General features: G+C 36.7%; 1 protein-coding gene across 4 annotated transcripts in view; it reads right to left on the bottom strand.

Annotated features, from left to right (window-relative positions):
* TAOK1 (TAO kinase 1) overlaps positions 1-13327 on the bottom strand; it is a 168181-nt gene that overhangs the window by 28948 nt on the left and 125906 nt on the right. For all 4 annotated transcript variants that reach the window (XR_005018012.1, XM_036838324.1, XM_036838323.1 and 1 more), the window contains 4 exons: positions 12229-12363; positions 7084-7320; positions 4844-4972; positions 873-1076 (listed from right to left, as the gene is read on the bottom strand). Coding sequence is in view for 3 of the 4 variants with exons in the window: in XM_036838324.1 (XP_036694219.1) it covers positions 873-1076; positions 4844-4972; positions 7084-7320; positions 12229-12363 (705 nt within the window). In the remaining variant the exon portion in view is untranslated. The remainder of the gene's footprint in view (positions 1-872; positions 1077-4843; positions 4973-7083; positions 7321-12228; positions 12364-13327) is intronic.

Genomic DNA, 13327 nt, shown 5'->3' with positions numbered 1-13327 from the left:
TTAAATGTTTATGCATGATGCATCATATAATCATGTTATTATTTCTTTAGGATAGAGTTCTAGAAGTGGATTTGATAGATAAAAGCATATCTATCAATATATCAGTATCAATTTATATTCTTACCAACACTGCACATTTCCCAATGCCACTACTAGGATTTAATGTTGCTAGTCTTTTAAACTGTTCTTATTTAATTGATGCAACTGTTTTAATTTGAATTTCTTTAATTATTAGTGAATTTGAACAATTATGCTATACTTGAAGTTTATTTTAAGCCACTCTTGGAAATAAATTAATCTGTGCTCACAGGTCTCACTGATAGTGAGAATGTTTGTTTCCACTGGCATAAGAGTTTCTACATTTGCTCAATTAATAACTACATGATTATAAAAAATGTGTTAAATGATAACACATACTTCATGGCACCCATTTCAGTTCAAAAGGTATAAAGTATCCAATAATTTTATGGTATTTAAAAATGAACACCTCTCTCATTGATTTAATATGTATTTAATAAATATTTATTGAATACCTACTATGGGCCAGACACTAGGGGGATATAAAGACCTGAACAAAACCAGTGACTTCATAAAATTTCCATTCTAGGCAGGACGAGAAACTTCCCCCCAAAAAGTGTGTACGTGTAAGAGAGAGAAGTGACAGAAGAACATTTAAAGAAGAAGAAGGATTTGGACATTAGGGAAGGCATTTCTGAGGAGGTGGTATCTGAGGAGAGACATGAAGGGAGGAAGCAAGCCATGTAGATAATCTAGGGAAGAAGAATTCCGGCTGAGGGAGGTACAAGTGCAAAGACCCTGAGTCTGGGAAGTGACAAACATACTTTCAGGAAATATTCTCGTTTCAAACGTACCTCCCTGACAAGGTCCTGTTCTAAGTTATGGCGCCCAAGTAACATTCTTCTCTTGAAGCGACGGCATTCCAGCTCTAGGTATTGTCTCTGACGTCGTAGAAGATTAGCCTCTTCTTCTGCTTGGAAATGCTGTATATTCTCCTTCTGCTTTGAAAGCCACTCCTGTTTTTCTTTTTTGGGGGTGCTCTGATTTTCATTCAGCTCCTGGCAACATAAAAAACAACTCAGTTCAAAATACATAAAAATTAATTGCATGAATATATCATCTGGTATTTGGTACATTTAAATAAAAGTACTTAATCTGTGTCCTTTCCAATGCTCAAGGCAGGGCAATGACCTTAAGGAGAAAGGTAATATTTTCCTTTTCTTGAGTTAACTGGTGAAGTAGGACAGGAAAAGAGAAACGTATGCTAGAAAACATGCATATCTTTTAGTTTTACACAGCTACATTTATGATGGTTCCTAGCTTTAAAAGCACACAATAGTGGTAAATGAAGTAAAACACATCATTCTTTAAGTGCTTCCCAAGAAGAGACATAAGGCAGTGCTTTCAGGTAAAAATCATTTATATGAATTAATATTAGGGCAAAAATACATCTAATGTGTCACTTTTTGGTTTCTGACATTCTAAATATTAAATTTTTGGCAAAATTATGGATAGACTCAGTATAAAAGAATTAGAAATTAAATGGAAAATCAACAAAACCATGGGAGAATAGAAACCCTCTTTATGAATGGTATTTAACTAAACAAATCAAAATCAGTGCTTTTCTATAGCATTTAAAATATTACCTTCCACAGTCCTGTGGACACAGGATGGGGGGGAAGGGGAGAGTAGGAAGAACTGGGATATTAGGATTGACATATATACACTACCATGCGTAAAATAGACAGCTAGTGGGAACATGCTATAAAGCACAAGAAACTCAGCTCGGTGCTCTGTGAAAACCTAGATGGGGGTGATGGGGGTTGCTGAGATGGTGGGGTGGGGGTGGGAGGGAGTTCCAAGAGGGAGGGGATGTAGGTATACATATAACTGATTCACTTCATTGTACAGCAGAAACTAACACAACATTGTAAAGCAATTATACTCCAATAAAAAAATAATAAAAGTGAAAATAAAATATTACCTTACATGTGGTATATATATACAATGGAATACTACTCATCCATAAAAAAGAATGAAATAATGCCTTTTGCAGCAACATGGATGGACCCAGAGATATCATACTAAGCAAAGTAAGTCAAAAAGAGAAAGACAAATACTATATGATATCACTTATATATGGAATCTAAAATATGACACAAATGAACATATCTACGAACAGAAACAGACTCACAGGTATAGAGAACAGACTTGCCGGTGGCGGTGGGGAGGGAATGACTGGGAGTTTGGAATTAGCAGATGCAAACTATTACATATAGGAAGGACAAACAACAAGGCCCTACTGCATACCACAGGGAACCATATTCAATATCTTATGATAAACCATAATGGAAAAGAATATGAAAAAGAATATACATATGTAGAACTGAGTCACTTTGCTGTACAGCAGAAATTAACACAACATTGTAAATCAACTATACTTCAAAATATATATATATATTATCTTACAAACTACCTAAATGAAAATGCATTTATATTGGACCAGATGAGAACACTGACAATGCACTCAATGAGGCAAACTCTAGGATGATAATTAATACTAATATATCTTCAACCTAAAAAGCAACAATGTTGCACAGTATATAAATAAGCCATCTTTCCTAGGTATAAGATAATTTTTCAAAGACTACTAACCTTAAGGTCCTTCCCCTGGTTTTCAAGAAAGAGATCAATTCTTTATAACTTTAGTTCATAAGATATACAAACACATTTAAAAAAATTTAGTAGTTCTAAACTTAAGGGTATATGTGTACACACACTATGGGAAGAGAAAGGGCACATAAATAATCACCTGGGTATACTTTTCAAAATCTTTTTCCAGGGAACTTCTCCACTAAGATTCTAGTATATCCCTTCCTCTATGCTAAAAATCATTGTTTTAAATGAACTCACACACATAAATACACACTAATTTGGCTTCTAAAAGAAAACGAATTTATTGGCTGGACTACCTGTTATATGCCTAAAGGATTACCTAAAGCAATGCACCCATAAAGCTAAAATCTCATTTCACTGGGAAACGGATCTGTAAAACTGCATTTTGTTGGATATTTATTTACAGTTGGGGACCTATTTACAGTCTTTTCAAACCCAATGTGCCAATATAGAGTTTGGCTTTTGTATTACAGTCACGGGAATATATTACAGGTTATATATCCTTTAGAGTTAGAAAAATCTTTTCAATGAAGCTCAGTTGGCAGGGTATATACAGCAAGATTTTGTGCCAACAATATGTCCATAATAACATTTAAGTAAATGACTATAAATTCCTACACAAACAAAAGCATTACTAGCAAAGAGATTACTATTATTTTATCAAGACCAATTAATTTATCAGTGCCCTAATAATTAATTACATGGACTAAAAATTTCAATCAGTCTGTAAAAGGGGGTCTAAATTGAGACATATCATTTCTCTCTCCTGACTACTATCCTGAATAGTTAACCCCTTTCAGAAACTGCCTTGGAACAATCAAGGCGTTCTTCAAAGTCAGACTACATCTGCTTTTAAAAGAAGTTCAAAAATGCAGCACATGGAGAGCAAATAAATATGAAATCGTGGAATCATAAATAAATAATCATCATGTTTTGCTATTAAAGAAAATGTGATGAGCAAATATGCCTCTTATCCTTACTCTATGAACAAATTATTGTAATCTTCTGAGCCAAAAGTAAGAAGGTATGGTCTACTTTTTTTTTTTTTTAATAAATTTATTTATTTATTTATTTAATTTTGCCTGCGTTGGGTCTTCGTTGCTGTGCACAGGCTTTCTCTAGTTGCGGCGAGCAGGGGCTACTCTTTGTTGCGGTACGTGGGTTTCTCATTGCGGTGGCTTCTCCTTGCAGAGCACGGGCTCTAGGCGCGTGGGCTTCAGTAGTTGTGGCTCACGGGCTCTAGAGCGCAGGCTCAGTAATTGTGGCACACAGGCTTAGCTGACGGCATGTGGGATCTTCCCGGAGTAAGGCTTGAACCTGTGTCCCCTGCACTGGCAGGTGTATTCTTAACTATGCGCCACCAGGGAAGCCTGGTATGGTCTACTTTTAAAAAAAGAAATGTGTGGCTTCCTTTCACAGCTCAAGTATTTTTGGGGCGGGGGCTCCCTTCCTCCCCAAAGTAGCGGGGGCTGGGGCAGGAAAGGGATGCGGCAGGTGACAATGAGGGCCTGGCCTACCCCTCCCTCCCAGCTGCCCCCACCCTGCCAGTGCCCCACCTCTGCATTGTGGCTCCCCTGTAACCTCCTTTAATCTCATCTGTCTCAAGGGGAGCTCTGTCTGTCCGTGTTATTTATTGCTACCCCTGCCTGGTCTCCTGCCCCCACACCTGGCCCCAGGGCCTCTACGGAGGGACATGAAATAAATGCCCTGAAGCCAAATACCCATCTAGATCCTGATGATTTCGGACCCGTCCTTGGGGAGCCTGTCACCCGCCTCCTTGCCCTTTCCTGGGTCCTCAGGGATTCTAGCCCTGAGCCCAGGCCAGCCGCCCTTAAGTTGCTTCCACGTCGATCACAGCTCAAGTATTTTATTTCTAGTGAGTCAGTTATTTAGTAAGTGCATATGAAAGCTATTATAAATAAAATAATTTATATTTTTAGGAGATGATTCTTTTTAGATCCTACTCAATTGAAGATCTCTGTTGAAGAGTAACTGATTAAAATCAATGCCTTCATTCAAACTGGTAAACATTTAGTGGCCACAAACAACAAAAGAAGAATTTATCCTAATGGTTCTATGAGTCGATCAACATCAATAGATATAATCAATAAGTAGAAAACTGGCTTGAAAAATTTTATAAAATAGATACCTCCTTAAGCTGTTCTTTTCGAAGTTTATATTCTCTTTTCTGGGACTCCAAAAAGCTGTTTAGTTCTTTCTTCTGTTGGGCCTGAATATGTTGCTGAAATTTTTTCTCTTCATTGGCCATCACTTTAGCCTATGGGAAATTTAAAAAATGGATCAAATTAGTTAAGTAGATTCAAAGCAACAGTTTAATATATACCACTAAGGATATTTTTCCCCTTAAGAACATAAAATCAGTATAAGCATTACCAATACCAATTACATAGCATCTTATTATTTGAATTTCAGAGAACCAGTAAAATGGAACTCATCTTTAATATGTTGATCTTTTACAGAATCAAAACGTTTTCACCTTTTTAAAAATTTAACAATATGTCCTCCCCCAAGAAAATAAAACAAATATATATTTATCCACAAATATAATTAAGTCATGACCTTTTATCTAGATTGATTTGTATATTAAATAATGTAATATACTCCTCTTCAAATTAAACCCTGACCTTTAACTTATATATTAAGTAATATGAAAATGTTAAATATTAGATACATATCATACTGTTTTATTTCTGATTATATAGGCAATGCATATTCATTGTAGATCATTTAGGAAATACAGAAAAACACAAAAAAATCTTGTATGATTTTACCACCCAGAGATAACCAATATAAACATTTTGGTGCACACCCTCCCTATTTACTTCTATGCATACATACATTTTAAATAAATCTGTAATCATATTGCACATCCTATTTCATGATTTGCTTTTCTAAATATGTTAGTATCTACCTCTTCCCGAGTTATTAAAAATACTATCCAATGCCCAACAGGATTCTAAATATCTATACATTCTTTCATCAAATTATTTCAAAAGCAAATAATTATTTACTCTGTAAATTATTTTCCCAAATTCTCTATTATGAGAGGGTAGTTCTTCTATTTTGGGGGGAAGGGCTGAACAGGGTAACTATAATAAATAATGCCTCAATGTGGACAAGCCAGACACATTTCTAGATATTGTGTGAATTTACAGAGAACCTTACATTTTACCTGACAAATGTGACTATCAAAATAAAATTTAACTGATGGGACATCAAAAACATTAGAAGAGGGGCTTCCCTGGTGGCGCAGTGGTTGAGAATCTGCCTGCCAATGCAGGGGACACGGGTTCGAGCCCTGGTCTGGGATGATCCCACATGCCGCGGAGCAACTGGGCCCGTGAGCCACAAGTACTGAGCCTGCATGTCTGGAGCCTGTGCTCCGCAACAAGAGAGGCCACGACAGTGAGAGGCCCGCGCACAGCAATGAAGAGTGGCCCCCGCTCGCCACAACTAGAGAAAGTTCTCGCACAGAAACGAAGACCCAACACAGCCAAAAGTAAAAATTAATTAATTAATTAATTAATTTAAAAAAAAAAATATATATATATATTTAAAAAAAAAGAAAAAAAGAATCGGCCTTCCAATGCAGGGGACATGGGTTCGAGCCCTGGTCTGGGAAGATCCCACATGCCGCAGAGCAACGAAGCCTGTGTGCCACAACCACTGAGCCTGAGCTCTAGAGCCTGTGAGCCACAACTACTGAGCCTGTGTGCCACAACTACTGAAACCCGCATGCCTAGAGCCCGTGCTCTGCAACAAGAGAAGCCACCGCAATGAGAAGCGCGTGCACTGCAACAAAGAGTAGCCCCCACTCGCTGCAATTAGAGAAAGCCTGCGCGCAGCAATGAAGACCCAATGCAGCCAAAAATAAATAAATAAATAAATATTTTTTAAAAAAACCAAACCCACAAATGGGCTAAATCTTAATCTGAACCTCTTTTATTATCTCTAACATTCTCTGTAATCTTCAATTATTCTCTGATATTAAAATGCTGCTACAAATTTAAGATAGGTCTCCAAAAATCACAGAGAAGAGAATCATGAATGATTTTTCGAGACCTAAATCACCTATTGATAGGTGATTAACAAACTCCTCAGATAATCAGGGTACCTAGGGCCTAGAATGGTTGCATGATTTACCCACTGTGATACTATAAAACTATCAGTGTCAGGAAATAATCCCACATCTGTTGGTTCCCAGACTCAGTACCTGATATTATACAAGTTATATAAATGTTTCTTCCTTTCCCCAACTGATCTGCTTGGTTCTGGGGAAGATATATCCTAACATCAAAATGCCATCTTGGTTAATTCTGAGATGGTTACAATCTAGAGTAAATAAATTAGTAATACTGAATCAGCCACCTCTTTTTCCATGGCAGCCTGATGTTTCTTGATAAGTTTCTCCATTTCTGCAGCAAAATTGTTACGTTGTGTTTCAAGATCTTTGTCTAATCTGAGGCGATGTTCATCCATCTCAGCCTTTAACTTATTTTCCAGAGTCATCAGCTGCTTTTGATGTTGCCGCCTCATTCTCTTGTAGCCAGACATTTGTTCTCTAAGCTCAGAGTCCTGCTCATGTTCTTGCATTTGCCTTGTAACCTAGACACACAAACAATGGAGAGAAAAGAATAAAATTAAGCAAAACATTTTTATTTCAGAAGCATTTTAGACCACTCTACTATTTAGCCAAGTAGACAATCACTGTAAGAGATTCCAGTGAGCAGTTTCCAATTAAATTTCCAGGTGGTCTCCTAAAGAAGTAGACACGCTGGTTCTAAAGTTTATATTGGAATGTAAAGGACCTACAATAGCCAAAACAATCTTGAGGGAAAAAAAGTTGGAAGACACACATTTCCGTAATCCAAACAATGTGGAATTGGTGGAAGAACAGGCTGAATAGATCAAAGGAACAGAATAAAATCTAGAAATAGACCCAAATATATTTAGTCAATTGATTTTCCACCAAAAAGTCAATTCAAAGAGGAAAAAATGTGTTATCATCAAATTCTGCTCACGCAACTGGTTCTCTGTATATAAAAGCAAAAACAAAAATCTTGCCTTCTGTATCACTCTATATACAAAAATTAATTTGAGAATCATTTGACATAAACACGAAATCCAGAATTATAAAGTAGGAAAAAAACCAAAATATCTTCATGACCATAGCGCAGGCAAATATTTCTTGGGCAGGACACCAAAAGCACTGACTATAAAGACAAAAATGTATAAACTGAATTTTTTAATTGAGGTAAAATTCACATAATATAAAATTAATCATTTTAAAGTGAACAACCCAGCAGCATTTAGTATATTCACAATGTTAGGCAACCACCACCTCTATCTACTTAAAAGACAGTTTTACCACCTCAGAAGAAAACCCTGTACCTGTTATGCAGCTGCTCCCCATTCTCCCCTTTTGGTAACCACCAATCTGTTTTCTGTCTCTATGGATTCATCTACTCTGGATACTTCATATAAATAGAGTCATATAATATGTGACCTTTTGTGTCTGGCTTCTTTAATTTAGCATGTTTTCAAGGTTCATCCATGTTGTATAGCATGTATCAGTATTTCATTCCTTTTTATAGCTAAATAATATTCCATTGTTTGCATATACCATAATTTGTTTATACATTCATCCACTGGTGAATATTAATATCTGTGTTGTTTCCACTTTTTGGGTATTGTGAATAGTGCTGCTGTGAACATGTGTGTAGTGTACTTGTTTGAGTAACTGTTTTCAATTCTTCTGGGTATATACCTAGTACTAGAACAGCTGGGTCATGTGGTAAATCTATGTTTACGTTTTTGAGGCATCATCAACTGTTTTCCACAGCAGCTGAACCACTTTACATTCCTACCAGCAATACACAGGAGTTCCAATTTCTCTGCACTCCCTCCAACACTTGTTATTTTGTTTTTTCTTTTCTTTTCCTTTTTTAAAAAGATATCTGTACCTTCCTGTTCACTGCAGCATTATTATTATTTTTTAAAATTTATTTATTTATGGCTGCGTTGGGTCTTCGTTGCTGCACGCAGGCTTTCTCTAGTTGCAGCAAGTGGGAGCTACTCTTTCTTGCAGTGCACAGGCTTCTCACTGCAGTGGCTTCTCTTGTTGCGGAGCATGGGCTCTAGGCACGCGGGCTTAAGTAGTTGCAGCACGCAGGCTCAGTAGTTATGGCTCACGGGCTCTGGAGCACAGGCTCAGTAGTTGTGGCGCACGGGCTTAGTTGCTCCGCAGCATGTGGGATCTCCCCGGACCAGGGCTCGAACCCATGTCCCCTGCATTTGCAGGCGGATTCTTAACCACTGTGCCACCAGGAAAGGCCCTCTGTTTTTAAAAAATAGCCATCCTAGTGGATGTGAGGTGGTACCTCTTTGTGGTTTTGATTTGCATTTCCCAAATGACTAATGATGTTGAGCACTTTTCATGTGCTTGTTAGCCATTTGTATATATTCTTTGCAGAAATGTTTATTCAAGTCCTTTACCTATGTTTTAATTTGGTTGTTTAAATTGGAATTTAAAACTAAAAAAATTTTAACCTCTCATCAAGACAACAGTAAGAAAAAGACTAGGTAAACCACAGATGAAGAAAAAACATTTACAAGATATATATGAGATATAATACTTGTAACCAGACTATATAAAGAACTCGTACAAATCAATATTATAATGTGAACATCTGAATAAGAAACCAGGCAAAAGAGTTGAAAAGACACTTCACTAAAGAAGAAATATGAACAGACAATAAGCACATGAAAAGGTGCTTATTACAGTGACATCTTTAGTCACAGGAAAATGCAAAAAACAAACAAAAAAATCCACTATGAGATTCCATTTCACACCCACTACAATGGCTAAAAAAAGTGACAACACCAAATGTTGGAGAGGATACAGACCAACTGGAACTCTTACACATTGCTGATAGGCATGTGAAATGGTACAACCATTTTGGAAAACTGACAGAGGAAGTTAAACATATATATACCCCATGACTCAGCAATTCTACTCTTAGGTATTTACCAAAAAGAAATTAACACATAATGTTCACATAAAGGCTTGTATAAGAATGTTTATAACAATCTTATGTGTAATAGCCCCAAACAGGAATCAAACCAAGTGTTCCTCAATAGAAGAATGGATTAAAATATTGTGGTATATTCACACAATGAAAATATATTTACAGTAATAAAAAAGAATGAACTTTGATGAACACAATATAGATGAATCTCAAAAACATTAAGCTGAGCAAAATAAGCCAGACACAAAAGAGTACATTCTGTGTGATTCCACCGATATAAAATCCAAAAACAGAACTAACAACAGTGAAGAAACAAAGTGGTGGTCATGAGAGTGGAGAGTTGACTAAAGAGGGGTATGAGGAAACTTTCTGGAACGACAATAAATTTTAATTTTTTTTTTTTTTAGTCGATGGTTAACATAATGTGTACCACTAAAAATACTTCAAATTGAATACCTAAGATCTACGCATTTTATTGTATGAAAAAAATCCAAGGTATAAGTCAGACTGAGTTATGGTACGTGGTAATCATATTGAATAATATAGCTACTCATATCTTTGTACACAAATATACCTACTCTCTGAATGTTTTACTTGAAATAAATGGACTTACTAGGTTTAAGGATATGGATCTTAAGTTTTCTAAAACTTTTTTTTTTTTAATTTATTTATTTTTGGCTGTGTTGGGTCTTCATTTCTGCGTACAGGCTTTCTCTAGTTGTGGTGTGCGGGGCTACTCTTTGTTGTGATACGAGAGCTTCTCATTGCGGTGGCTTCTCTTGTTGCGGAGCACGGGCTCTAGGCACCCAGGCTTCAGTAGTTGCAGCACGCGGCCTTCAGTAGTTGCAGCATGCAGGCTCAGTAGTTGTGGCTCACGGGCTCTAGAGCACAGGCTCAGTAGTTGTGGCGCAAGGGCTTAGTTGCTCCACGGCATGTGGGATCTTCCCGGACCAGGGCTCGAACCCGTGTCCCCTGCATTGGCAGGAGGATTCTCAACCACTGCGCCACCAGGGAAGCCCTAAAGCCATAACTTTTTAAGACTGTCCTTACGGAACTCCCTGGCGGTCCAGTGGTTAGGACTCCTGGTTGGAGAATTAACATCCCGCAAGCCATGCAGCGCAGCACAACTAACTAACTAACTAACTAACTAACTAACTAATTAACTGACTAAATAAATAAATAGTGTCCTTAATTAATTTGAGGAAGCCAAAATTTGGGACAGAAGGCTTGCTTGGGAAACACTTAATATGTGCCCAGTCACAAAGATGTTTTCCCACAAGCTGGCCCCTGTCCAGGTATTTATTAAAATAGTCATGAAAAAATTAAGCAATCATTGTTTGCTACTTGCTCTGTTCAAAGAATTATTTACATGTTGTAGAATAGTAGGAATGACTTGACTTATGGTAGGGGATGGTGTTCTTGACCTTAGACATCATTCAGATTCATGGGCCACAGCATGGGATTTATAAGATCTGCTATGTAGTTGATAATTCAGGTAACTCCCATATATTTTTTTCTTTCTGTCATATTTTCTAATAACCTATTTTCCCTTTGATATCTTAACGTATTTTCTTTCTATCCCTAGTTAAGTATTCTTTATCATGTTTTGGCCCTACATATCTGACTGATTAGGGTTATGAGTACCCCAGTATAACAACATCCTTGTAATGAACAAATAATCCATTTTTATTATTTGGGAAATCAGAAGAACTACATTTTGAGTATATCAAATTGGATTACTTGCTATTTCCCAAACATCCCCCCCCCCGCTCATTTTGGTCAATTCTTAGGTGGAAATTACATTTTTCCTCTCCCCCGTGCCTAAAACCAACTAATTATTAAAGGCTCAGATGATTTATTTTTTATTTTATTTTATTTTTTTTAAACTTTTATTTATTATTTATTTATTATGTTTATTTTTGGCTGTGTTGGGTCTTCGTTTCTGTGTGAGGGCTTTCTCCAGTTGCGGCGAGTGGGGGCCACTCTTCATCGCGGTGCGCGGGCCTGTCACTATCGCGGCCTCTCTTGTTGCGGAGCAGAGGCTCCAGACGCTCAGGCTCAGTAGTTGTGGCTCACGGGCCCAGTTGCTCCGCGGCATGTGGGATCTTCCCAGACCAGGGCTCGAACCCGTGTCCCCTGCATTGGCAGGCAGATTCTCAACCACTGCGCCACCAGGGAAGCCCTCAGATGATTTATTTTATAAATACTCCCTTTATGCCCCGATTCAAAGGTAATCTGAATTCCTATTTAGTACCTTTTAGCCCTCTTAAGCTAATTCAATATATTCTAATATATTACTTATTTGTGCACACATCTCTCAGAGTGCTTTGTATAATATCTTTCTCATAAGAGGTAGTTAAATGTTGAATAAATGTTTTGCAAAATAAACCCCGAATAAAAAAAAAAAGAGATAATTATACTTGAGTATAGATAGGTGCCAATGTCCAACATGAAAAATATATTTCTAATTTGCAGTAGAACATACCAGTGATGCCGTCCGTATAGTAGCAAAGTGTTCTCGATTACGGTAGTGTGATTTATGACGAGATACTTGGGGTGGAGATTGTGGATCTGATGCCCTTGTTCTAGGATCTCCCTCTTCTCTGTAATTTTCTTCCTCCTAGGCAAAGAAACAGACATTACTATCTGAGGCGAACACAGTTCACGTGAACTTTCAAGAAAGTTAAAGGTTAAATACAACTTGATCAATAAATCTCAAAGACATAATTTTAAAAAGCAAAAACAAAAAATGGGAATGCTGACATTTTATTTTCAACACAATTTGAATCAGGAGACATTATTTCCTCAGTGTATGAAATAGCACACAGATTCAGGATAAGGAAATGTATATGGCTAGAGTTATTAATATTCATTAAATGCAAAATTAAAAAGCTTTAACATAACTTAAAAACAAAGATAATAAAGCATGCAGCCAGTATTTTAAACAGCAGTAATAAAATTAATTACTCTAAGGCTCTTGGGTTTTAGAAGTAATAATATAGCTTAAAAAGATCTTTATAATACTTCTGCCATTTGTCCAAGTAAACAAAAAATAGTTATACAAATTTTTAGAACTTATGTCTTTCTTGACATATACCTTAGTTCATTAACTGAAGAGGAAGTCAACTAGCAACCAAGTAACTGTGGGAATAATCTTTTTACAGCTAATCCTCTTACCTAAGAATATAAAAATTAAACATGATTTTTCCCTAAATAACACTACTACTTAACTAAATCATTCTTGAAAACTGCGTGTTAAAACATTTGTAATATAAATTTTTCCATTTTAACCATTTTTACGTATACAATTCAGTGGCGTCAATTATATTTTCAATGCTGTGCCACCATCCTCACTATTTCCCAAACTTTTTCATCACCCCAAATGGAAATTCTGTATCCATTAGCAAAAATTCTCCATTTCATCCTCCAGTCAGCCCCTGGTAACCTCTAATCCACTATCTGTCTCTATGAATTTGTCTATTCTAGATAGTTCATATAAGTGGAATTATACATTATTTGTCCTTTTACATCTGATGTATATCATTTAGCATAATGTTTTCAAGGTTCACTAATGTTGTAGCATG

This window comes from Balaenoptera musculus, chromosome 20 (assembly GCF_009873245.2).
Source record: "Balaenoptera musculus isolate JJ_BM4_2016_0621 chromosome 20, mBalMus1.pri.v3, whole genome shotgun sequence".
Classification (NCBI taxonomy): Eukaryota; Metazoa; Chordata; class Mammalia; order Artiodactyla; family Balaenopteridae; genus Balaenoptera; species Balaenoptera musculus.
Note: the sequence above shows the minus strand (reverse complement) of the source record. Positions and strands in the feature narration are given on the sequence as shown.